Source organism: Narcine bancroftii, chromosome 4 (assembly GCF_036971445.1).
Source record: "Narcine bancroftii isolate sNarBan1 chromosome 4, sNarBan1.hap1, whole genome shotgun sequence".
Taxonomy (NCBI): domain Eukaryota; kingdom Metazoa; phylum Chordata; class Chondrichthyes; order Torpediniformes; family Narcinidae; genus Narcine; species Narcine bancroftii.
The window spans coordinates 191,600,186-191,627,644 of record NC_091472.1 but is presented as its reverse complement, the minus strand read 5'-3'; the positions used below and the strand labels follow the sequence as shown (position 1 = coordinate 191,627,644).

At 40.8% G+C, this 27,459-nt stretch overlaps 1 protein-coding gene across 5 annotated transcripts in view; it reads left to right on the top strand.

Annotated features, from left to right (window-relative positions):
- Positions 1 to 27,459, top strand: part of atxn2 (ataxin 2) — a 151,368-nt gene that overhangs the window by 115,949 nt on the left and 7,960 nt on the right. For 3 of the 5 annotated variants that reach the window (XM_069933386.1, XM_069933381.1, XM_069933385.1), the window contains 10 exons: positions 220 to 290; positions 7,698 to 8,020; positions 10,305 to 10,371; positions 16,691 to 16,843; positions 17,032 to 17,104; positions 17,991 to 18,178; positions 19,114 to 19,243; positions 24,472 to 24,620; positions 25,609 to 25,836; positions 26,750 to 26,921. In XM_069933386.1, the coding sequence (XP_069789487.1) occupies positions 220 to 290; positions 7,698 to 8,020; positions 10,305 to 10,371; positions 16,691 to 16,843; positions 17,032 to 17,104; positions 17,991 to 18,178; positions 19,114 to 19,243; positions 24,472 to 24,620; positions 25,609 to 25,836; positions 26,750 to 26,921 (1,554 nt within the window). The remainder of the gene's footprint in view (positions 1 to 219; positions 291 to 7,697; positions 8,021 to 10,304; positions 10,372 to 16,690; positions 16,844 to 17,031; positions 17,105 to 17,990; positions 18,179 to 19,113; positions 19,244 to 24,471; positions 24,621 to 25,608; positions 25,837 to 26,749; positions 26,922 to 27,459) is intronic. The other 2 variants (XM_069933383.1, XM_069933382.1) reach the window with 2 other exon arrangements.

Here is a 27,459-nt window from a genome sequence, read left to right as displayed (position 1 = left end):
TGTGGTCATTCTTTTAACTCGTGTGAAATACCAGTTCATTCATCCATTTAAAAAAAACATTTATTAGTGTTCATTACTTAGCTGCACAAGACATTTTAATTAAATTAAATATTTTGCAAGATATTTGTCTTGATTTTGTCCTCAGTCTGGGTATTATGTACTCTGGGAGGTGCACATTTACTATCACTTTTGAAAATTTTCATTTCATTCTTTTTCTAGCAACATCTCCAATGGCTTCGGATCATAAAAAACAGATAGCAGATCTAAAAAAATTTAGAGAAGACTTTAGGGTGAGTAGATTTTCTGAGCAACCCATTTTAATATCTTGTATATCTGTGCAGGGTGGGATAAAATATAGACTTAGTAAATTATTTTGTCATCTTGTTTTATTTGTTAATGTCTGATATGGGTATGAAGAAATTGTTCTTTATGGAGCGATTGAAATGGAGCTTTTTTAAAATTGTGTATGTGTGTATATGATTCACACACACACTTGTACATTCGGTATTTTCACTCATATAAAGTGCAGAACATCATAAATTGTGTGTTTTTAAAAAAAAAAAAATTCTAATAACTCGCATATAACGTGTAGGTGTAGTATTCTAAATTCTCACTTGTAATGAATTTGCATAAACGGGACATGAGACAACTGCTGCAGTTAATCTCTTGCAATTAACCCTCAATCAACTTCCCCCAGAGGTGTCAATCGCCCATTATATTAGACCCCTTCATACTAACCTCCGCCTGGAGGCCAGCTATGAGCAAGGGGAGAAAAATAAAAACTTACCTTTCATGAAGCAGCCCTAAAAGGCTGCTCTTGCATCACATTAATGTTGAGCAGCGCTTTGTAGTGCCCTCTGGAGCTGATGGAGGCAGGGCAATTGGGGCCATGGCACCGCCTGTCATAAATATGCAGCCCTATGCAGCTGGAACTGTACTGTGTTATGGTTCTAGCTGTTTGGGGGAGTATGGTTAGGGAAGATGGCCATTGCTCTGCCATGTTTCAAACCACTGATGAGCGGCCCCGAAAGCCAAAGCGGCCCGGTGAGGTGCCAGAGTGCCCAGCAGGGCTGTCACAGACTGCAGCAGCTCCCCCTGATGTCCCCCCGCCGGCCCCCCTGCCCTGAGAGGATCATGGAGGGAGAGGGTGAGTGAGTGGGAGAAGGGAGATGGGTAGCGGGCTGACGGCATCATCGCGATGTCATCAGCCTGCCCCTTGCCAGCCACTTGTAGCGGCAGTACATTCACATAATACACCGATGATACTTCCCCAAGAGGAATTGCAGTCAGCGCCTTGAAGCTGCCCACAGAGCATTCATAGAGGTCAGTTTCCCGACGTATGGGTGGAGAATCTCTGTTTTACAGTCGGCTTTTTCACTTCATGAAAGGGCCTATAGATGATATCCTGCTGCAACACATTAACAAGCTTTGGGGAGGAATTAATTAAATAGATCGAAGACAGGCTTCAGAGTTGAGCAGGATTTTAATTCAAATGTTATCTTAAATCAGAGGCACTTGATATATTAGTCTCCTCCCTCAGTGATGGGTTTGGGGAATTAACATTGATAAGGTGCAGTGCCCTAGCCAGAGGTGCCTAATTTGTAAAATATGCATATAGCACGCGCTATATGAGTCAAAATACCGTAAAGCAGCAGGTAGCACCTGCTTTACGAAAGTTCACTTTATGCCACTTCGCTTTTGCATTAGTTCCTTTTTTCACTAACTGAAAAAAATCTGGAGGATTTTTGCTTTTATGAAAAAAGATGTGAAAATAGCTGTTGGGAGAATGCAGGGCAGTGAGATCAGTGTGGGGACTGCTAACGGGCTGTTGGGAGAGCGTGGGGCAGTGGAATCAGTGTGGGGACTGAGAGCGGGCTGTCAGGAGAGAGCGAGACAATGGAATCTGTGTGGGCACTGATAGCAGGGTGTCGGGAGAGCGTGTGGTAAAGGGTTTGGGAACACTCCAAACATTTTCCCATGAATTAATGTCAATTGCTTCTTTATGCCATTTTGGCTTACGAAATGTTTCATTGGTAAGCTCCACTTTCAGAGAGTGGGGGATACCTGTTTATAGTGTGTGTGTGTGTGTGCGCGCGCGCGCGTGCGCTATATGCAGGTATACACCCACACCCACCCCTCTGTATTTTCCAGTACTATGCATTGGCAGCATCAGCGGTATTTTGCTCACAAAATACTATTCTGACGTTTGCAGCTCATCATCCATAAATCTTGAAGTAATTCTGTGTGTGTGTATATTAGCAAGCTTGATACATTGACCTCATTTAGTGTCAACTGCACAATTCCAAGTAGTACAATCTTTATAGTTTATTTATTTGATAGTTGCAGTGCACTTTGAAAGCCAACACTGCTATAATTTTTAGCTTGCTGTATATTCTGTATCATTCATAGTGGTTTTACCACTTTTTTTTCCTCGGCAATATTTAAACATTTATTTCTTACTAATGTAAAATGTGTGTTCAATGTACTTCTCTTCAAAGAACTTGCTTCATTTATCTCTTGAATAAAATTAGTTTGTAATATTTTGTATAGGTGCAGAACACTTATAATAGATGGTGCCGCAGTCTCACACTTGTGTGTATTTCGCATAGGGCCTGTCACTGCGGGCGACTCACACTTGGGGCTTTTGCAGGCCTGCCGGTTGAGAACAGGGACAGTTTCGCGGTCACATACAGGATGCAATGGGGTTTTAAGCAGTTAGTTCTGTAATGGAGTTGTGCCTGACAAACGAAAGACACAACAGCACTTGCTCTTTATTATGTGATAAGATTTAGCTACACCTACATCACCCCATCTGGTGACACAAAGCCTTCCTTGCATGTATGGAAATTGTTGAAGGTAGAAACGACAATATACGATGTGCCATCTTGCAATTAACACAACCTACTAATTCAGCCTGCATGCGGAGCTATTGACGGATGACAACCCCAGCAATTGGAGGACATCACAAAGGCTACAGAGATGGCATAGGCTGGCTGGTGACAAGAAAATCAATAGCAATGTCTGGAAACCAAAGTGTCTTCACTGTATGCCTGCTCAGGGGTGGCACGCAACTAATTTGTTGGTGACAGTGGAAATTGAATGCAGTGGCCGGTCATGCCAACCTCCTTACTCCTGCTACAAGCATCACACAAGATGCAACAAGACTGGCAGAAGCACCTGCTGCATTTGGGCAAAGCAGCCACCTTTTTCCTCTCCGACTTTTTCCTCTGGTAAACAATGTCTCATTGATTTGGGTGCGGAGATATTTGTTGTTCTTCCCAGTCCCCAAGCATGCCATCACTTTAACCTGGATGTGTTCTTGCTGCCATGAACAATTTGAGCATCCAGACATTTGGCCACACTCTATTTTGGCCCCAGAAAGCTTTTTCGGCCTCCACAATGACAATCCCTCGCCTAACCAGCACCAGTCCATACCAAGAATTGCTCAAATAGTTTCTTCTCCTTGTAATTCCTTTGTACTGTCACACTGACATCAAATATGCAGTTTCCCACAACATCCAGACCTGTGGTCCTCCTGTTTTGGCATCCTGCATTTGCAGGATTTCTCAGATGAATGGCAAGCAGGAGTTTGCAAAGATTGTCCTTATGTGCACCTATTAACAAATCCCAGTCGAAATGGCAGATATTCCACAGACATCTGTGATTGCTCTGTTCAGTATGTTTGAATTTCTATGGATGCTGTTTGATTTGTGGAATGCAGCCCAATTGTTCTAGCGTTTTAAAGACCACTTTCTGGGCTCAATTTAGTCTGCACATACATCTATGACATTCTTCTGGTAGAGAATGCCAATGAAGCAAAGCAGTACTAATGTCTTGATGAATATAGGGTTGTAATCAATCCAAGCAAACGACTATTTGGTTCAAGCGAACTCGCTTTTTTTTGAGACATCGAATGATGGAGAAAGGCAATTTGCTGGATGAATCAAAGGTGCATGAAATTTGAAACTACACCATGCCAACTCATTTGCTCAATTATGCAATTTTTGAGGATGATGAATTTCTATCGCCATTTACAACCAAACACTACGAGTCCCTCTTGCCACTGACCAACCTACTCAAAGGTTCGGACAAATCGACTTCTATGAAACAGTTGTGCTAAGCCGAGAATGCAGTTGAACCCTTCAATACCGTGAAGAAAACTCACACTAATGCAACTAAGCTCGTCCACCAGAGGCACGCACCTCAGTCTCTCTCACCACAGGTGCATTCATAAACACCATTGAATAGTTTTGAATCAACGAGTCAATGGCAGGTTAGATCTTTAGAATATTTTTCATCAAAACTATCACCCATTCAGATGAGGTGCGGCAACCACGTTCAGATGAAAACTCTTTGGCTATCTACCTCACCCTCAAGCATTTCCACCATCTGTTGGAAGGCTGACCCTTCACTATTTATATGGACTAATAACTGGTCACCTATACTTCTCACATAATCGCATATCATTATTCACCTTGGGAAATCTGCCCCTTGCACTTTGTTCTGCAATTCTCATTCAGGCACATCCAAAAGCGAAGATGTCGAATCAAGACTGGAAGTGGATGCTTGTGATGGATTGTATTATATTTTATATTATGTAAATATATTTTTTAAATAAATTGTGGAGAGGGAAACACTTCACAAAAGAGATCTCATTTGGAATGCAAGAGCAATGCATAAGGGGAGACCATGACTTTACAGAAACTTTGAAGAATGCTTATGGAGACTTCACAAGTAAGTGCTAATTGGACTGATGCCTTGGAGAAAATTGACTATTGTCTTTAAAGCAACAGATGAAAGAGCTCAGAAGCTGATTCAAGTGCTGGCAATCTGTCTGGGGTTGCAGTTTGCTGTTCTAAGAGGGGTCATGTGGTTTTATAAATAGAGGGGAGAAAAAACAAACTGGATTCTTCTCTTAAGGCACTTTCAGGTGGCCAAAATCCTGAATGTAAAGCCGCATATTATGCCCATATGTGGCTGTTGGGAGGCCACTTGAAAGTGCAGGAGGCGCATGCGAGGCAAACTTTGTAACCCTCCTCCAAGAGGGATAATTACCAGAGCAGTGGGGTCCCCTTGGCATATGAATGCAGCCAGCTGAAAGTGGCTGCTAAGGGGATGACAATCAGTTGGTGAGCACCTGACAGCCCCCCTCCCAGCTGTCTCAGCCGGCATGGGCTGTCCCCATACTGATCCCACTTCCCCGCTCTCTCCCCACAGCCCTAAATTAGTCCCTACACTGTGGGGCGGCCAGTGCAGGCACGTCCCACGCGGGACATCCCCACACTGATCCCACTGCCCTGCTCTCTCCCTGCACTGGCTGCCCCACAGTGTGGGGACTGGTATAGGGCTATGGGGAGAGAGTGGGGCAGTGGGATCAGTATGGGGATGTTCCCGCGCTGACAACCCACGCCAGCTGCCCCACAGTGTGGGGACTGATATAGGGCTGTGGGGAGAGAGTGGGATCAGTGTGGGGATGTCCCACGCTGGCTGTCCCAGCTCTGACAGCCAGAAGGGACAGGAGTCCACAGGTCTGAATCCACTTCTGCAGGCGCATTCTTGGCGGCGAATGCACCTGAAGAAGCCTTTGGAGAGAGAGAACTGAGTTCTGCATTCATGGCAAACTGGCAGCTTGTTGAAACCCCATTTTGAAGTCTGTTTGTGAGTCCTGAGTTCAGCCTGATGAAAACCCTTGTAGTCCTTACAAGAGGAAATGGTTGGCTAGAGAGTTTCTCCGGAATCGAGAGGAACTCTGCGATGACATGGAAGAAGAGGTTATTGTTTAGGAAAACTCATGGGGGAATTTTCTTCAGCAAGTCACTGAAGTGGCTAATCGGGGGGAATCAGTTTGTGTGTGTCCAACGAGCAACAAATTTCTCTCTCTGAAACCAGCAAGAACCTTCATGAGCAGTAACGAGCACCAAAGCCTGGTGAAAATTCCTAAATGTTAAATTCTGTGCACAGTGTAAGAATTGCCTGATACTGATGAACTTGGAGAACTGAGATTGGACTGTGAATCAAAGAATTTTCCTGAACATATACATATTACATACACATGCACTTAGAATTAGAAAGGGGTTAAGTTAGTAGTAATAAGTAAAAGTTTGATCCTGTTTTTGTTTAAATAAAATTAAAAGCAACTTTTGTTTAAGTAACCATTTGTCTTAGTGAATTTCTCTTGCTGCTGTGTTTTGGGGTCCTCTAGGCTAGTAACAATGCTTTTCATGTGACAACACTGATTTTAATGCAATTGCTCGTCTCAACCAGAACTGCGAAAACGATAAAATTCTCAGACTTGAAGACTTGTGCATTAGCGACACAATGGTAAGCCAAGACCCTTTGTACCCATAGCAATGAATCGGGAAGTCTTCCTTGCGCTCTGCAGCCTCTCCCAACCAGACAAGCAAGTGATGATCAAGCTGGATACTAAATCCTTCAACTGACCTCACATCAAGTGTATTGTTGGACTGTGGATGAAGATCTTTTTACGTGTCTATGGTCCATGATCTTCAGGTGTACCAAAACCCTATACTGAGAGTTCCCTGTCCAAGATTCATGCTTTAAGCTTGACCACCTTCATCTGGTCGGCCCACTTCCACCATCAAGAGATTACATATAGTTCCTTACCTGTGAGGATCGGATGGACTACAAGATGGCAAGATGCCTTCTCAGTCCCCAACATCTCCATGGAGACAGTAGCATAGGGTTTCAATAACTGATGGTTTCCGGCCTTCGGTGTCCTTGTACAATTACAATGCATCATGGATGACAGTTCGAATCGGCGCTCTTCTGAACACTGACCAACCTTTTGGGCACCAACTGGATTTGGACACTGGTTTACGGTCCATAAGTGAATGGCCTCTGAGCATTTCAACCGTCACCTAAAAACAGCATTGACAGCTAGGGGAGATGCAAGCCCATGTAGGGCAATAAGAACAAACAGGATGTTCAGCAGCAGAAATGGTCTCTGGCACCACTCTGACATTTCCCAGGGGGTTTGTCGAATTGGCTCCTATGGCTGAGTCACATGATCCTGTCAATTAAGTTGACCGATCATGGTAAATAATACAGTTACTCAGGTCAATGCCGAAGCAGCAACTTGCAACATTGCCTGCATCTTAGTTCGACTCAACACCATTTGCCGACCTCTTCAGCGAGCATACGACAGCCCTTACCCAAGTCATCCGCCAACCCAAAAGTTTCATGATCCATCAGAACGGAAAGACTGACACCATATCCTTCGATAGTTTAAAGCCAGCCTACAACTATGCGAACTGCCGAAGTCACAAGACACCCCCAGCCTTTCTTGTCAACAACCCACGTTTCAGTACCAAACTAGTTCAGGCCAAATATTCAATCCACCAGACTGATGTGTGGGAGGATAACAGTTGCCTACCTCGCGTGACTGAGGTTGGGGGGAGCTGTCACGGCCTGTTGCCATGGGTGACTCACCGGAGACGAGTCCAGAAGTGCCTTGGTTAGCTGGCCGGTCGAGCCTAATAAATGAAAGACAGCATGGCTTGCTTCACTTAACAGTGTTTGCTGTTAATTTCATGACGAGATTCAGCAACACTTGGAATGATCAGTTGAAATAAAAATGATAAATAGTGGAACAGTAAATATGCTATGAAATGTGTCCTTGTTATGACAACTGCCAATAAGTTGGTTTGTGTTTTTAAAATAAGCTTTGTTGTTCCCAGCTACAGACTACTTCAACTCCTGATCCAGTTCTGGATCAGTTCAATAAGCCCAGAGAAGGTGGAGATAACCAGCCTAAGGATTTAATAAAAGAAAAAGCAACAGTGATTGAGCCAGGCAGTAAAGAAACTGCCAGTGACCGCAGCTCTAATGCTAACACCAGCAACGGAGGTAGCAAACCAAACAGTCCCAGCAGTTCTCCAGTCATCCTCAACTCCGAACAGAAGAGAGGACCAGATGTGACCTCCCAAGCCGTTCAGACCACTGGCCCAAATCCGAAGGCAGAGAAAGAGGAAAAGGAGGATAAAAAGGAAGGTACACCAGAGTACGTATGCACACAGAAATAGTATCATGAAATAATTCCATTTGGTTGAATATTGTAGAGAAATCCATAAACATGATTTTCAAACCCCTCAATTCACAGATGTTCTCATTTAGACAGTTTGCAAGTAGATCTGTTGAATATAAAGTTGCCTTTATCTTCAATAAAATTGAGTGAAAATTTGCAAAACAGTGTTTCTGATGGGTTGCCTGGGATTTCTTACAATTCTGGTAAATCTGTTTCTGTCCATAATTTTGTAAAATTTCCTTTACAACATCAAAGCTCTCACCAATGAGGAAATTTGTGGTTTGTATTTTAAGTACTTTTACTTAATAGTATATGCCAAATTTGAAACACAAATATCTTGTCATTTTAAGCAGGGACTGGATTAACGTAGTATATGCTACAGGCCCTGAATTTTCAAGGGTCCCCACATTGATGTACTTATGAATTACAAGAAAAAAATGTTTTCATCTTTGTGGAACAGCCATGAGATACCATACTGATAATCTGTGCTAATAACCCCATTAAAGGTGATAATAGGCTAAAATTGCTCCTCAGCCCAGCCATCTATCCACTGGCAAACCCCTGCCCCACCTCCCTGCCCCCAAAATCTAACTCTCGACCCTGCAGCAGGGGTGCAGTGTTGCTGGAGTTCACTGGAGCTCCACTCCGGCATCTGATCGGGCCACTTCAGGACCTCCTTGACAGCTCGTGGCAACAGCTCAGTGCTGGAGCAATGGCCAAATTTGCTACCCATAAACCCCACGCAGCTGAAAATGTTCTGCTAGCACCACTGTGCCAGAGGATCGCAGAGTGGTTCCAGCTCCATGGGGGGATTATGGGTAACGAAGACAGCCATTGATCTCTCATTGACCCAGCTGCCACCGCCGTTAATTTTGTTTTAACAAAATGTGTAAGTAATTTTTAACAGAGATGGGGAAGCGCGATTTCAATGTTAGTGTAATTTCAGTGCAAGTGCAAAATGTGTAAATAAATTTTATTGGGATGGGGGGGGTGTCACAGTTTAAATGTTTGCCATAGGCCACTGGTAATCACTGAATATCTAGTGATCTGAGACCGCTAGCATCACTTTATTAAGAATAGTTAAGACTATTTCAAACTAACCAAAATGGACATGAAGGGTCAGAGCCAGGAACTCTCTCGGGGAGAGGGGGACAGTGGCGCAGTCACACTTCCCCCTCATTGCACATGCACCAGCCTGCACTTCCTGCGCTGCCATCACACTTCCCCTTCACCATGCATGCACCAGCTGGCACTATTTAGGGCCCCTTTAAAATAAATGCTACAAGCCCTGGAATACCTTAATCCGGCCATCTTGGACACAGCTATTTTGAGTATTGAGAATGCCAGTGCTGTTTTTATCAAGGGTTATAAAGGAATTCTTTGAAAGATTTTCTTTTTCCCATGTGAGTACTTGTATAAGAAATAATTTTCTACCTAGTTGAGACAAGAGGTACTTTAATGGGATTAAAACTGATTATTTAGTAGTTCAATGTAATAAATATAAGTACTATACATTAAAAATCAAGTTGAGATGGTGGCGGTGGAAGAGATGGTACCAATCCGATTAGTCAAATGACCTATGTCATAGATTCTATGCATCAAAATAGTCAAATGGACTAGCTTTTTGTGACTTTCAATTAGAAACAAGAGGGTTGATCTCACTGTTCTATGAATTTATTAAGTGAGAGTAATTTTAAGCCTCGAGACAGGTAACTTTGAAACGGAATTAAAATAGTAGCATTTGTATGTTTTTGTTTTGGTGTACTCTTTGTTCTTTCATTGCTTTGTTATTTGATATTGATCGACATTGATTTACATTCACATGATATAAATTACATTGATGACTATATGAACTTTTATAGATTTTGTAATTTCAGACTATTTTGTGAGTAGTTAATTTTTTTCCAAGGAGAATAAAAATGTGATTGCAATGACTAGAGAAAAACAAAACACAAAAATGCTGGAGGAACTCCGTAGATCTCACAGCGTCCATAGGAGGTAAAGAGAAAGAACCAATGTTTCAGGCCTCAGCTCTTCGTCAAGGTCTTAACTTTGAAGGGCTCGGAGCCTAAACATTGTTTTAATATCTTTACTTCCTATGGACTGCTGAGGTGTTTTTACTACAATTTCAGTGTCTGTAGACATTTGTGTTTCACTGGGGGGAAAAATAATGTTCAAGATGTATGGTACATTTCCAACAAATTACATGCATGGGAAAGATGTATATCCTTATTGAAATGTGTGTTTTTCCTCTCTCTAGACAAGTCAGAAAATCTACATTGAATCCTAATGCTAAAGAGTTCAATCCCAAGGCTTTCTATACTCCTGTAAGTTCAACTTTTTATTTGTTTCTCATTCACTACTTCGTCAACTCCAATATTTATATTAAAATTTAATGGTCCGCATCTGCTATCTCCCAAACACGATGAAGAATCCCACCATGTTCTCCCCATTTATGAAAGGAAGTAATAGTCTTGCTGGATTACTAATCCTTTAATAGTAATCAGTTTTTTCATTCTCCCTTTTCAGCATCACTCATTTCAAAATGTGCCCCAACATTTCAAAGTTGGCTATTTGCCAACACTCGGAGTTAAGAATCATGAGAATCACCAGCTTTTAACAACCGATTTATTCATGTGCTGACAGAGCCATGGACACCATGTGATTTTATTTGCCAAGGTCATAAGAAATGGGAACACAAGTAGTCCCATTCAATCCATGGAGTGTGCTCTATGGATCAACATAACCATAGATCATCTTCTACCTCAAACATATTTTCTCTACCCATTTTCCTTTTTTCCATTTATGACCTGAAATCTATTGATCTCTGTTTAAATTCAGTCTGTAACTGAGTCTTCTCAGTAAACATTCAAATATTCACCATCCTTTACCGAGATTCATCTTCATTCATAATGCCTAAATGACTCGCCCTCTGGGACGATCAGTTTTTGTACCTTTTCCAGGGCAAACAGTCGTGTGCGTCTATGCTTTTTAGGCCTATAGAACTTAGTTTTAATGAGATCACTTCATTCAGAGGAAAAGAGACCAAAATTGTACACAGTACAACTGATTATCTGAAATGGTCTGGACAGGGCCTATTTCCAATTAACAATTTTTTCGGAGAACTGGTCATTTTTTAAAAACAGCCCAGTAGCAACAGCAAATCACTTGTAACAGTGTTTAAACAACAACAAACATCAAGCTAAGGCTTTTTAAGCATTAAAATAATGTTTAATTTTTAAAAAAGAAATGCTGGCCACCATTGATCACCGACACCGCCCCACCAAGGCCCTGCTTGTGTTGGGAGCCTGAGGGTCATAGTCAGTTTGTCTCTGGGAAAAAAAATCAGATAAATGATGATTTCTTATTTGCTCCAGATGTCCTCATTTATCCAAATTTTTTTCAGATAACTGAGGATTTTGGAGAATCCGCTTTCAGATAATCAGAATTGTACTGTACTCTGCTCCAGCTTTTATCTCATGAAAAGACAAAGTAATTGTAGTGAGAAATGCTCATACTTGAACACATAACATTTGTCTTCCTAGCTACCTGTCAGGCCTGCCTTTAGCTTTTATAGACTTGTGCAGAGGAGTACCCTGGTTCCTTCAGATATAATTATTTCCTCAAGTCTCTCCATTTCACAAAACACTCAACATTTCAGGTTTTTCTATCCTCACCTTTTTTCACTCAAGCTACTTCTTGTTGCCCTTTTATTTCTCCACTTAGTTTCATCAACAAACTTGGAAATATTACATTCAGTCTCCACAACCAAATCTTCTGTGAAGACAGACACGCAAAGTATTTAATTTGTCTGTCATCTTTTTATTTGTTGTTATAAAATCTCCCATCTTTGCTTATATCAAACTCATATTTTGCCTTTTGGTCTTTTCCTTTTTACATACCAATGCAAGCTCTTGACTTTTGAAGATCACATTTGCAAGATCATTTAGACTTTTCTATTATTACTGTGAGCAATCTACATTTGATACAATGCAAGAGAATTTTGGTGATTAAAATTAATATTGAAGTAACTTGTACTGAATTACTTACAACCATTTCTCTCTACTGTATGCTCAAGGAACTGTTGAATGGTTTTATACTTGTTATTACTCTGTAAGAATCAATTTCAATATAGGACCATAGAACATTTACAGCACAGAAACGGGCCTCTTCAGCCCTTCTAGTCTGCCGAACTATTTTGTTTTGCCTAGATTGACTGACCTGCACCCAGTCTATAGCCTTTCATACCTGACCAAATTCCTCATAAATGTTAAAATTGAGCCTGCAATTACCACTTGAGCTGGAAGCTCATTCCACACCCCCACCACTCTCTATGTGAAGAGGTTCCCCTAAGTTGTTCCCCTTTCACTCTAAACCAATGTCCTCTGGTTTGTATCTCACCTGGCCTGAGTTGAAAAAGCCTATTTACATTTACTCTGTCTATCCCCCCCCCTCATAATTTTAAATACCTCTATCAAATCTCCCCTTATTCTTCTGCACTTAAGGGAATAAAGCCCTAACCTGTTTAACCTTTCCCTGTAACTCAGTCCCTAAAGTCCAGGCAACATCCTAGTAAATCTTCTGCACTTTATATTTTATGGATATCGATCCTATAGTTAGGTGACCAAAACTGGACTCAATACTCCAAAATTAGCCTCGCCAATGTCTTATACAACTTTAATATAGCATCCCAACTCCTGTACTTCATATTTTGATATTATGAAGGCAAACAAGCCAAAAGCTTTCTTTACATCCCTATTCACCTGTGACGCCACTTTCAGGAAATTGTGTATCTGTATTTCCAGATCCCTCTGTTCTACAACACTCCTCAGTGCTCTACCATTTACCGTGTATGTCCTTTCTTGGTTTGTCCTTTCTTGGTTTGTCCTTCCAAAATGCAACACTTCGCACTTGTCTCCATTAAATTCCATCTGCCATTTTTCAGCCCATTTTTCCAGCAGGTCCTGATCTCTGCAAGTTTTGAAAGCCTTCTTCGCTGTCCACAACACTTCCAACCTTTGTGCTATCTGCAAACTTGCTGATCCAATTTACCTCATTATCATCCAGATAATTGATTATAGATGACAAACAACAATGGTCCCAGCACTGATCCATGAGGCACATCACTAGTCAGAGGCCTCTAGTCTGAGAAGCAATCATCCACCACTTCTCTCTGGCTTCTCCTGTCCAGCCATTGTTGAATCCAGATCACTACTTCATCATGAATACTTAGCATCTGAACCTTCCTGACTGACCTTCCATGTGGGATCTTGTCAAAGGCCTTACTAAAGTTTAAGGAGACAACATTCACAGCCTTTCCTTTGTCAACTTTTCTGGTTACCTTGGAAATCTCTAAAATTGGCTAAACACAACCTACCATGCAAAACCATATTGACACTCTCTAATCATTTTCTGGCTATCCAAATAATTGTATATCTGATCTCTTGGCTACTGACATCAGGGTCACCAGTCTATAATTTCCAGGGTTACTTTTGGAGCCTTTTTTAAACAACAGAACAATTCTGTGGCACCACGCCCATGGCTAAGGACATTCTAAATATTTCTGCCAGAGCCCCTGCAATTTCTTCACTAACCTCTCTCAAGGTCCAAGGGAATATCTTGTCAGTTCCTGGGGATTTATCACCCTTATTTGCTTTAAGCCAGCAAGAACTCTTTAATCTGTATAGGTTCCATAACCACACTACTTGTTTTTCTTACTTCCCACGACTCTACACCTCTTTTTGAGTGAATACTGATAAAAAAAAATTTAAGATCTCTCCATTCTTTTTAGGCTCTAAACAAAGCTGACCACTCTGCTCTTCAAGGGGACCAATTTTGTCCCTTACTATCCTTTTGCTCTTAATATACCTGTTGAAACTCTTAGGATTTTCCTTCACATTGTGTGCCAAAGCAACCTCATGTCTTCTTTTAGCCACCTTGATTTATTTCTTGAGGTTTTTCTTGGATTTTGTATACTTCTCAGGTATCTCATTTTTTCTATACTGCCTATACCTGTTATACACCACTTTCTTCTTCTGAACCAGATCCCTAATAGCCATCAAAATCAAAGGTTGCCTATGTCTTCTAACCTTGCCTTTGATCCGGCCAGGAATGTACAAACTCTGTACTCTCAAACTTTCACCTTTGAAGATTCTCCACTTTCTGTGAACATCCTTGCCAGAAAACAATTTATCCCAAACCACGCATTCTAGAACCTTTCTCATTTCCTCAAAATTGGCCTTTCTCCAATTTAGAATCTCAGCCTGAGGGCCAGACCTATCCTTCAACATAATTAACTTGAAACTAATGACATTATGATCACTGGATCCAAAATGTTCCCCTACACATACTTCTGTCATCTGTCCTGTCTCGTTCCCTAATAAAGTAGCTAGTATTGTACTCTCTCTAGTTGGTACCTCTATATATTGATTTAGTAAACTTTCCTGCACACATTAGACAAACTCCAAGCCGTCCAGCCCATTTACAGAAAGGGGAGTCCAATTCAATATGTGGAAAGTTAAAATCACCAACTATCACAACCTTATGTTTCCTGCACCTGTCTGCTCTCTCTCTACAGATTTGCTCCTCCAGTTCTCACTGACTATTGGGCAGTCCTATAATACAACACCTTGAGTGTGGTCATACTGTTCCTGTTTCTCAGCTCCACCCATATAGTCTCAGTAGACAAGCCCTCTGGTCTATCCTGCCTGAGCACAGCTGTGATATTTTCCCTGATGAGCAATGCCACTCCTCTTTCTTTCATCTCCCTCTTCCCCTGGAACATGGAGCTGCCTCTCCTGCGACCAAATTTCATTCATGGCCACCATGTCATAATTCCACATGCTAATCTATGCTTTAAGCTGGTCTGCCTTTCCTACAATACTCCCTGCATTGATATAGATGCACCTGATAACATTTCTACCACATTCAACCGTTGACTTCTAAAGGTGTATGCAATTTTAATATCTTTCTTTTCCCTCCTCCATTCCTCTTATCTGCTGGTTCCCCCTCCCCTTGCAAATCTAGTTAAAACCCGCCAGGGCAACTCTAGAAAACCTTCCTGCAAGAATATTAGTCCTTTTCCAGTTCAGATGCAAACATTCCCATCACAACAGGTGTCACCTTCTTTGGAAGAGCCCAGTGATCCAGAAACCTGTAGCCCTCCCTCTTACACCATATCTTTAACCATGTGTTAAGTTGTATTACCTTCCTATTTCTAACCTCATTAGCATGTGGCACAGGTAGCAATCCTGAGGTCACTACCATGGATGTCCTGTCCTTCAACCTTGTACCTAACTCCCTGAACTATCCTGGCAGGACCTCCTCACCCTTCCCATGTCCCTACATGGACCATGACATCTGGCTGTTCACCCTCCCTCCTGAGAATGCTGTGAACTCTGAGATATCGCTTATCTGTCCCCACACTATGGAATCCCCTATCACTACAGCAAGCCTCTTCTCCTTCCTTCTCTTCTTAGCCATAGAACTAGACACCGTGTCAGAGACCTGATCTCCGTGGCTTGTCCATGGTAGGTCGTTTCACCCTCCCCCGAAAGTATCCAAAATGGTATTCCTGTTATTGAGGGGAACAACCACAGGGGTTCCCTGCACTGCACTGTCCCCTTTCCCTTCCATCAGTCCACCCTCCTCCTGCCTCCCAGGTGCGATAGTGTCCCTGTAACTCCTGTCCATCATCCCCTCTGCCTCCCAAATGATCTGGATTCATCCAACTCCAGCTCCAATTTTTACTCTTGGCTTGTCAGGAGCTGCAGCTGGATGCACCTCGCAGATGAAGGTCGTCAGGGATACTGCTGGCTTCCCTTGCGACCCTCATTTTGCAAGAGGACCCTGCCTTGGCTGCCATTCCCACTGACTGACGAGATGAACAAAATATATGATATCTAAAACCTGCTTTTACGTGTGCCGACCTGCTGAATCCTTTTGTTCCCATTTCTGACTTCAATTCAGACTATTCCTCGCCTCGTCTATTCCTCTGCATTTAACATATAACCATATAACAATTACAGTACGGAAACAGGCCATATCGGCCCTTCTAGTCCGCACCGATTTACCGTGGTGTGTCAAAATTTAATTTCAATTTGTAGCCCCAAGGGGTGAGGGTAAAATTCTGCATTTATTTTTCTGTAGGATCTGTATCAAGTTTGGAATTTAAGTCAATTGAATCTCTTAAGTTACCAGTTCTTGCACTCGATTAGTGGGCCAGTTTAGATTGTTTATTATAACAATCAATTTTTAAAATTTGTGGCTTTTGAGTTGGTAGATTGAGGGCATGTAGTTGATTCATTAATTTCATCTGTTAAACAAAATTATTCCTTTGGAGGTACATCATTAGATGTCCAACTTTTAGCTGAGCATTTGGTTTCTATACGTTTGTTATGGAGTTGTGCCCTTTCTCACTTTCTTGCTGTGCCTTATTTCTCAACTAAAAACATCAATTTTTTTGAGAAAATACTTGGTTGAGGCTAGACTAAAACTCTCAGATGAACAGACAGCCTATTTTCTGTTTAGTATTTATGTAGTGATAACAAAAATAATACGCGCCACAATTTTCTTTTAGTTTTCAGTGGAATTTTATGTGAATTTCTACAAATTGAGACTTGAATTGCTCTTTTTAAAATTTAATAGCCTAAGCCGACAACTACACCAACACCACCACGTCCTCAAGCCCAGCCTAGTCCATCTATTGTGGTGCCACAACACCCTCCTACAGTATACAATCAGCCAATGTGTTTTACACAGAACATGGTGTACCCAGTTCCAGTCAGTCCAGGAGTACAGGTAACCAATCTGAAATCTTGTTCTCTGTTTAGTGTTGTACCTAATTGGCAATTAAATCACATTTTTAAAATCCACCTCCTGGATTATTTCAGTGGTAACTTTAATGTTAATCATTTGTATGGTAACACGTGTTACAGTCTACTTCTGAATGCAAGACTAATTACTTTCACTGTTTCTTTTACCTTCAGACTGCACATATGTATCATGTCCCAATGACTCCTATGCCAATCAACCAAGCCAAGTCATATAGAGCAGGTAAAGGTGAGAGAATGTGGTTTTGTCTTGTCAAATGTAAGTTTTTGTCTTGACGTACGTGTGCAATGTAATTTTGAGTTGATGTTTTACGTGCTTATAACTTTTTTAAAAAATTGAAATTTGAATCCCGTTTGCTGGCGCTGTAACAGTGTGGTGCTAGCTACTATACTAACAGTGCTGTCATCATAATGAACTCCCCCCCCCCCCCCCCCCCCCACCTAGTTTACAGATAAAGCCTTATTAATATATCTAATTCTCATAAAGATTCTTACTAGGCAGGGGTAGGGAGACACTTTGGGAGAGTTGCCCACTGGCGAGCAGCATCAACCTGCACTTCATCCTGGTGTCCCGGTCATATCCTCATTGCAACCTGACTCACCTCCTCGCCAGTGTCCCAGTCAGGCCCTCGGTGCAACCTGACTCGCTTCCTCGCCAGTGTCCCAGTCAGCCCCTCGGTGCACCTTCTTTTAAATTTGAACTTCAGTCATTGGCTCTGTAAAGTGCTGTACTAGCTGCTACCCTCATAATGAATCCTCCCTCCCCCTAGTTTACAGATAAAGCCTTAACAATATACTAATAAAGATTCTTCACTAGGCAGGGACAGAGAGAGTTGCCCCAGTGGCGAGCGGCATTGGCTGGCTTTTCACCCTGGGCACTGCCATTTTATTCAAACATAACTTTATTCAAACAGCTACTGCAGACAAGGCACAACTGGGGCACTCCGCTGACTGAATGTTTGCTCCCAAGGGGTTGTGTGTTGCTTCGGAGAACATTGTATAATTTTAAACTTTGTTTATCATTTTAATTATTTATTTTTTGGTCAAGTGTTTTTATTCCTGGTTGATTGAATGCCAGGCAATAGGGATCTTACTGTATTGTTTATCTTCTTCAGTACCAACCATGCCACAGCAGCGACCAGATCAGCACCACCCTCAAGGCACGCCAACTATGATGCATCCAGTTAGTGCTGCTGGCCAGATTGTTTCTACTGCTCCAGCTTATTCTCAATATGTTGCTTACAATCCACAGCAGTTTGCTAACCAGCCCTTGGTACAATCTGTAGCACATTATCAGTCACAGGTAAATTGTCTCGATTATTTTCATGTAAATTTGTTTTATTTCATTTAAATTTAATTGTCACAAACTATCCAGTACAGTGGGAAGGGTTCTTCTGCAAACCGACTAACAAGTTATTACTAACATACAGCTGAGTAAAGAAGGTCAGGAAATACTAAGCAAGGGTAGGGTTATAATGCTTTTGTGGAGTTCACTCAGGACGGCAGCGATGCATACTTTCATACTCTTGAACCTTCTCCCCGATGAGAGGAGGAAAAGGTGAGTGTGTTTGGTGTGTGCTGGATCTTTCAGCATGTTAGCTGCCTTCCCTTGGCAGAAGGAAAAGATAGAGGGAGTCCACGGAGGGGAGGAAAGTTTGCGTTTATGTCCTGAGCTGCATTCACTACCTTCTGCAGTTTCTTCTAATCTTGAGCTTAGCAGTTCCCACGCCACCCTGTGATGCATCCAACGAGTCTGCTTACGATGGTGTATCTGCAGAACTTGTTCAGGGCCAGGTGGGGCGTGTCAAACTTGCTTAGTCTTCTTAGAACATAGAGGTTTTGGTGTGCTTTCTTGACCTTTGCATCAACGCTTTTGTCCCAGGTCAGGTCATTAGAAATATTTATTCCTAACAACTTGAAGTCATATACATTAACTTCAGTGACCCCATAGAGGAATTGAGAATGTTTGAATATTTTTTGGTTGAATTGGCAGTGGCATTTGCAAAAATTGATACATTTTAAGTGCATTTAGGTAAAGCTATGAGTAGCAAACATGGTGCATTTAATATCTCAAATCAGTGCCTTATCCACGTGGATTAAAATCCGATTGTGTAATGATTGAAGATTTTGGAAAATTAATGAAATGTTATCATATTTGACCTCCATTATCAAAGCAGGCCAGACCACAGAGTACAATAAACTGTATATTTCATTATAAGTGATATTGTTACCCTGCAGCCTCAAATGTATAGCCAAGTAATGCAAAGTAATGCTCGAATGATGGCACCACCTGGTCATGGGCAGCCAGGAATGGTTCCTTCCTCCACCGCCCAGTTTCCAACTGCTGACCAAACACACGCTATGTATGGTAAGTAGGTGTGACAGATCTTGTTTTAAAGAACTGTTTGAAACCATTAATTCGATAGTTTTATTACTTGCGTTGTACAGGGATCCTTGGCACTAAAATAATGTGGGCCTCTGGAATAATGTTCTCGATCTCAGATGAGACAGCTTTTGTGGTTAGACCCCTTCTGATACATTGCTTTCCATTTTGGATGCTATATTTGAAGAAATATGTACTGACTTAGTTAAGATGTACTAGAATGAAGTTAAATATTGCTGCTTACACCACGGTGGTCAGGTTCAGTTGCCAGTGGAATATTTTTGTTGCTACCTCAGTGACAAGATATCGAGGATGAATTTCAACTCACTTTAAGTGGAGAGATTTAAAATTGAATTGTTTTAAACATTTAAAGAGCTAATTATTATGATAAATGCAGCCTAGTCAACCTGGTTAATGTAAAATTTTATTGTATGCATTACTGCTTTAAAGGTGTCATTATATATCAAAGTTGTGTTATAATGTACTACACGATTCATAACTGAACACTTCATAAAATGTTCTTCATTCTCCACAATTTTAGAAAGTTAAATCAGTCCAACAAGCTAAAAGCAATAATTAACGAAGTGGCACATATTAAACTTGTGACTGTGGATATCACTGTGTAGGCCAGAATTCGCAGACAATTTTTAATTGACCATGAGAAAGTTATGATGAACAGAACTTGGACTTTTGAGGTCTTTTTATACGGTGCTTCTATTCCCTAATGAGTAGGGATCACAGCATCCCATGTGTTTGCTTCCCATGTCCTGATGTTGGTCAACTCTGCATCTACCCTGACAAACCCCTAAAGTATTTGTGTATTTCAGTGAGATCATCCCATGTTCTTTCCACTCACGTACCACTTTAAATAATCCCTATGCCATAAGTCCTCTGTGATTAGTAAGGGATTGCTGAAGGTGGTATGTGAGTGGGAAGGGAAGGTTGAGAATCACTGCTCTAGACCCAATTGTTACTGAAATATTTTGCTTGAGAAAAATTGTAATTGGTCTATTTCCTTTGGAGTTATGAAACTGTGGACATAACAAGTCAATGAGGTACCATTAAAACAGTGGTTTTCAAACAATCCCTTACTAATCACAGAGATCTATGGCATAGGGAATATTTAAAGTGGTATGTGAGTGGAAAGAAAAAGATTGAGAACCACTGGTTCATTTAATCTTTCATTGTGCAACAAACGTGACAGCCCAAAATCAATCTGATGACCCTTAATGTGGTCCCTTTATCCCTCCTCCATAAGGAGACTAGATTGACACGCAGTATTCTACAAATGTTCATACCAGGGCCTCTGTATAATTGGCACAAATTTCTGTTCTCCGTATACCATTTGGCTTCCAGTTGCTTGTGGACCCCACACAAGTGTCCAATTTGTTGCACTGGGACACCCAAGTCCATCTGAACAACAATACCTTTCAATCTGTTACTATCTTAAGAATATTATGCATTTTTCAAAAACAATGTGGATAACCATACATTTTTCCACATCAACTTCCATCTGCTATGTCATTGTCTATTCTCTTAGTCTGCTTATTCCCCTCTGCATTCTCCACATAGACTACATTGCCTCCACGCTTTGTGTCATCAGCCTAGCAAAATTAAATTTAGAGGGAATGTAAAGGAAAACTATTTGCAGCAACCAAAAATAGACCAAAGTAGATGACTAATTGCCAGGAAACATGATCCCTGGATGGATCATGATATGCATGAAACAAGGATGATAGTGTCCCTTGTTTTTCTCAGTGGTAGAGATTGTTTCTCCTTTTTGTGTTTGAAGAAGCTTCAGTTGCTCATATGTGAGTTGCTGTAGCCATTTGTCAAGCTGTTTGAAGTTTTGGAGATGCACGCATCCAGGTACATGAAGTGTATCCCATGAAAATGTTCTAGAAGGTCAAGTCTGCTCACGAGTTGGCAGGTGACTCACTCCTTGAAGGATTCTTGATCTCCAACCAGCTCTCCTAGCTACAACCTGTAAAGGTTCAGGTCAATATTGACTACCTCCAACTAAGGAATTTAATGATGGGGGTTGGGAAGGAATAAAAGCAAGATTCCTTTATTTTCATGTAATAATACAGAAGATGTAATATTACACAAAATTTCCTTCTGTCTGCCATAAGGCAGACATTGAATGGCCATTAGCATTGTCCAGCACCTGTTACAGTCCAAAATAAAAATAAAGAGTAGCAAAAGAATCCCTTCAGAGATGCTGAGCATCCATGTATTCGCATCCAGTGCTCCCGCAGCCTCTGCAACCACGCATACCCTTGTTCGGTCATCGACAACCCGAGCTCCATATTTCAAAGCTCTGACATGATTGGAAGCCTTCAGCGCATGAGGCCCTTCAGGGATCCTTGCCCTCAGCCCCTTCATAAAACTCGGTTCTGAGTTCCTTATGCCATTATCACCTGCAGGTGGCAGCTGTTGAAGTCTTGTTGGAATGTTTATTGCCTGCCATGTGTTGCTCTGTGCTTTACCCATGCCATTTTTTCTAGTCTTACTGTAAGCAGTCATCCATTGCTTCATTATCTGAAGATTTGCAAATGAAATTGAGTACACTCTCATCAGCTATGAATATCTTTATTTTTGGTTCTGTGGTGAAAGAAAAGTCAGGCTTGAAATAGCTCAGATCACTGGGTGGCCATAAGGATGAATGGCCTCTAGGAATCAGTCATCATCTTTTATGTTAATATGATTTATGCTAATAGATTTCCCGTGACTTCATTTTTTCTGGGCTCCTTGATGTTAAATGTGGGTGTTGTCCAGTAGTCGAGCATTGTCCTTATCTAATTTCCAGAATTTAATTTTTTTTAAATGCTTGATTGGTATTAGAATGTATTCAATGAACAATAGCTTTTTCTTATTTTTTGATGAAAATATTATTGGAGTATTATGTGGGAAATGCAAGGTTATCCACTTTGAAAAATGAAAACAATTTAAATAGTGAGGATATAAAGAACAGCAAGTTTGTGCACGGGTACAAAAGGGGGTAGGAAGGCAACCAACAAAACATTGACCTTCATTACAAGAAGCATGGCGTGTAAAAGTTGAAGTTTGTAGGGCGCTAGTGAAATAGTACCCTGAATTTAGCACCAGAAGGTGCACTTTCTCTTGGAGTGGCACATTCGAGGTGGTCTGGAGTATGAAGAGCAATTGGGCCTATATTATAGAATATAGGAGTTATCTTAACGAAAAGTTCTGAGGGTAATTACCATGGAGGCTGCTGACTGGGTATTTCTTTTCTTTTAAAAATATTTTTATTGGTCTCTGTCTTTGTCTTTGGCTTGGCTTCGCGGACGAAGATTTATGGAGGGGGTAAAAAGTCCACGTCAGCTGCAGGCTCGTTTGTGGCTGACAAGTCCGATGCGGGACAGGCAGACACGGTTGCAGCGGTTGCAGGGGAAAATTGGTTGGTTGGTTGGGGTTGGGTGTTGGGTTTTTCCTCCTTTGCCTTTTGTCAGTGAGGTGGGCTTATTGGTAATTTACAATAAAAAGAATTGAGCAATAAATACAATGATGAAGTGAGCTACAAGATCAGATAGAAAGTTTCAATAATGATCATGTTTAAGTTCCAAAGCACACTTAATGCACTAAAATATTACATAACAAAGGAACAAAAAGAAAAATATTTCAAAACCCCTTCTCCAAGCAAGGTTGAAGATTAACATTAATAAATCCAGATGGCACAGTCTTAGAGATGGACTACACAATGGCAAGATTCCAGTTTAACACTAAATCTTAAGATTATGGTAGTCCAAGAACAAGCCCCATATCATTTGAAATTTAATATTTGAGTTATTAACCACATATCTATTTTTTTCCAAATTTAAGCAAAACATAATTTCCCTTCGCCATTGTGTGTGTAGGTGGGGTATTATAATTCGATTCAATCAAAATTCCGTGTTGACCATCATAAGATAAAATGTGGCACTGAATTGAAATTAGTAACACATCATCTTTTTGGAATGTTCCAGAAAGAGCAAGTAAGGGACTAGGTTCCAATTTTAAATTTAAAATCGTCCGATAATGTTTGGAAAAACTTCCTTCAAAAAATTTTCTAAGCTAGGACAGGTCCAAAACATATGATTAAGGAAGCATCAGGCTGTTTTACATTTATCACATCAGGGATTTATGTCTGAATAAAAAGGAGATAATTTTAGTTTAGACATATGTGCTCTATGAGCCAATTTAAATTTCAGCAGGTAATGCCGTGCACAAATACCCTGTCAGTTTAAAAATAGATTTGCAAACCTCATTGGGCAAAAAAAGTTTAAAATCTTGCTTCCAGTCGTTCTTGATATTAATTAACAGGACATGTCTTAAATCAGCCAATTTGTCATAAGTAAGAGATATTAAGCCTTTATAAGGAGGGTGTAGTTCAAAAAAATGTATCAAGAATATTCACCTTGGGAGTTCCAGGAAAATCAGGAATCTAAAATTGAACAAAATGTCTAATTTGTAAATATCTTTAAAAAGTGAGCTTTAGATAAGTTAAATTTTACAACCAATTGTTCAAAAGATGCAGAGTTGTTGTCAATAAAAAGTCTTTAAAACATTTAATACCCAATCTTTGCCAATCCTTGAAGGCAGAGTCTTGCAAAGGTTGAAAGAGGTAATTGGATATATAATAAGGCTATCAAGAGAAAAGCCCATAATTCTCAAACTGTGTTTAATGACTGGATTATCAGTTGGTTTGTTTTAAGAAGAGGATAAAGAAGACCCAAGAATTCAGGTATTTCTGATACTGAAATAATTTGGGTTTCAAAATAAGGAGCTCTCCATTTAAGATGGAAGTAAAAAATGTCTTCTCCCAAAGGATTGTGAATCTTTGGTCTTTCTCTGTGAATGAATAGATACTAGGTGGAGAAAGACAGGCATTTGAATGACAGTGCAAAGAAATTGAGAAGAATGGGGAATGAGCAGTAAAAGGGTGTTAAGGCCAAGATCAGACCAGGATCTTATTGAATGGTGGTGTGAGTTCAAAGGGCAGATCAGCCTCTTGCTCTTCCTGTTATGTTCTAACAGTCATCATGGCAGTTTGTTCTTGTGAAATTTTGGATAGTTGGACAGTTTCAATTTTGCAATGCCAAACATCTTCATTGAAAGTTAAACATTTTTTTTCTGTGCTATTTTGAAGTTACAGTCAAATAAGATGGATTGGTAATTGGGAAAATAAGTTGACGTTTTTGGTTTTTCACTAGTTTCTCCTGGCCCAATTCATCAGCAATATGCCCCACACCCAACTGCTACCTTACATCCACATCCTCCACATCCACAGCCCTCTGCTACTCCCACTGGGCAGCAGCAAGGACAACATGCGGGCAGTCATCCAGGACAAAGCCCAGTCCAGGTAAGGAGCTCTGACTTCCTCCAGTTTATTTACCTCGGAGTGATGTACCAAAAAACAAGGCTACATTCTAAAGAAGTTTGCTCTAAATTCAATTCTTAAAATGTGCAGTTCCTCTGTATTGAGTTGTTTTTTTTTTGTGGCTTATTGAAAAAGAATAAAGTACCTTGAAGAGCTAGTGCCTCACAGCATTGGAGACCTGGTTTCATTCTGATCTCGGGTGCTGTCTTTGTAGAGTTTGCTTGTTCTGACCAGGCGAATTTTTTGCACAACTCTGATTAATTGTGTTGTCCTTAGTGTTTTGATGAGTGATGAGGATATGGGGAGAACAAATAATTGGAGTAGTGTGGGATTAGTATAAATGAGCAGTTGGGGTTTGATGCAATCTCTGTGATTTGAAGGGCCTCTGTCCATGTTGTATATCAGTGGCTGAGTTGGGGCTTTATAAGAAGGCTTTAGTGTCAGAAGCAAAAGACAATGCTGTGCAGTAGTAACATTTGAAAGAATTATTAATATTGTTACAAAAGTTCAAGGCATTTTTAGCACATGGAAGGAATCTGAAGATAAATTAATTTTGCATTAAAGATTTATTTCATTATTTCTCTGTTTAATTTTGTCCTTGTTTGTCCAGATAAACATACAGATCACCTATATTATTTCCCGTCGGATAGGGCAGGAGATTCATAAATTGTATATCACTCATCAAATCCGTTGCAATAATAGCACAAGGCCAAGGTCCCTTTTTCCACATTCATTGTGAAGAAATGGTGTGAAGGAGAGACAGAAAGTAATGATGATGGTCAATAATGTAGCTGGCTTCTTCAGTCATTTCCTGACTGTGTATTGATTGCTCTAGCGTCAGCCAATGAGTCCAGTAGTTACCATAGTTCTTCAAGTAAAGAGCAGACCTCTGGGGACCATGCTGGTTTTGTAATCTAACTTTCTAGAATCTTCCATGTGAATATCAAATATTTCTTTTTTTTTAATGCAGCATCCTCAACATCAGGCTCCTCAGACCCTTCACTTGGGCAACCCTCAGCAGCAGCAAGCAATTTATCACACGACTCTTACACCAACTCCACCCTCAATGACACAAGGTCCCAATCCACAGTCTCCGCAGACCAACTTTCCATCAGCGCAACAGACCGTCTACGCCCTTCATCCTCAGCAGGTTCAGCATGGATATTCAAATCCCCCACATATGGCACATGTACCTCAGGTAAGGAAATTCTCCTGAACTAAGAACTCATGTAAACCTTATTTTTTACGTAAATTGCTAAATGTTAATAACGGAGGGCAATTTTCAATCAGCTGGTGGAACATTCAATGACGAAGATTATGTTAGTGAGAGAATGTCCATTGGTTTATAATTAAACATTTTAGCAGTGGTAGAATTTGCTATTTTAGGGAAGAAGTTGAGTATAATATTTGTTGATTGATTACAAAGTCAAATAAAGATCCATATTGTATAAGAATGGGATGAATAAGAATTTGCATGGGTGGGGAATTGTTGGATTGAAATGGAACGTGCTTTGTTCATTTCTCTTGATCACCAAGCAAAAACTACATTAATTCACTGGATCTTTTTAAAGCATTGTTCATACTATCCTCTGAGAAATATAAATGATGCCTTGTGTCATTTTAGAAGGTTTTTGGGTAGCAATTTGTGTGAAATTGAACCCTGCCTACTTGCACAGAATGTGTTTCTGCGATGGGTTTGCTTGAGGCCAAGAATGGGCAGCAAACTTCAAAAAACTGTACCTTGGATTTTTTTAAATTTCGAACTGGTTTTGAATGGTTCTTGAGATTTGCCTTAAAAGTATTCCATCTGACAGCAGATGAGGCAACGTCATATCTTTTTCTAGCATAATTATAACGTGAATATAGGCAGGTAAGTGACTTGTGTAGGTCACACACTGATGCAAGAGTTGTACAAAAGTGGTGAAAGCCAAATTGCATTACTATGCATGAATTGCAACAGTACTTTTAACATAGCACTTTTGTTTTGCTGTGGAAGGAGTTTGTACTGCAGTCTCTTCTGCATTCAACTAATGATGACAGATTTACTCTATATTTTTATGACATGTGCTTAAGAATTTCTGCAAATCATTTTTGGTTCTCTTTCTTTGTAGGCCCATGTACAATCTGGAATGGGCCCCCCACATCACCCTGCCACTACCCATCCTCCCATGATGCTGATGCCAGCACAACCACCAGGTGGGCAAGGTGCCATTCCTCAGAGTGCATTGCCACCCATTCCAGTATCTTCAACTACACACTTCTCATATATGGCACACCCACAAGGTGAGTACTTGCGGAACTAGGAGCTGAAATTCGGGATTTTAAGCACTAGTTATAACAAAGACTTTAACTCTGGGCTTGCAGCTTGACTCGTGTAAGCTCATTATTACTTGGGAATTTGGTACACCTTTATTGTATTTGTAACCTTTACACCTTTGAATGAAAATGCAAATTACAAAGAAGGGTTTTGATTTTATTTGTGCATTTAAAATATATTTTTCTCAAACAAATCAGCAGCTGTACGCAATACACAGACACGTGGGAGAAACTCAGCAGGGCACTCTGCATCAATAGGAAGTAAAGGGTAACCAATCATTTGGGCATGGGTCTTTCGTCAGGTATAAGCAAAAATAAGTAGATCCTGCTGGTCATCCTTTACTTTCTAAGGATGCTGTGTGACCCTGCTGAGTTTCTCCAGCATAATTGTATATTGCATTTGACCCCCAGCATCTGCAGACTTCCTTGTTTAACTCCACACAGCAGCTAGGATTAAGCAGCCACTCTCTGATTCTTTGAGGACACCTACCACCCTGCATGCAGC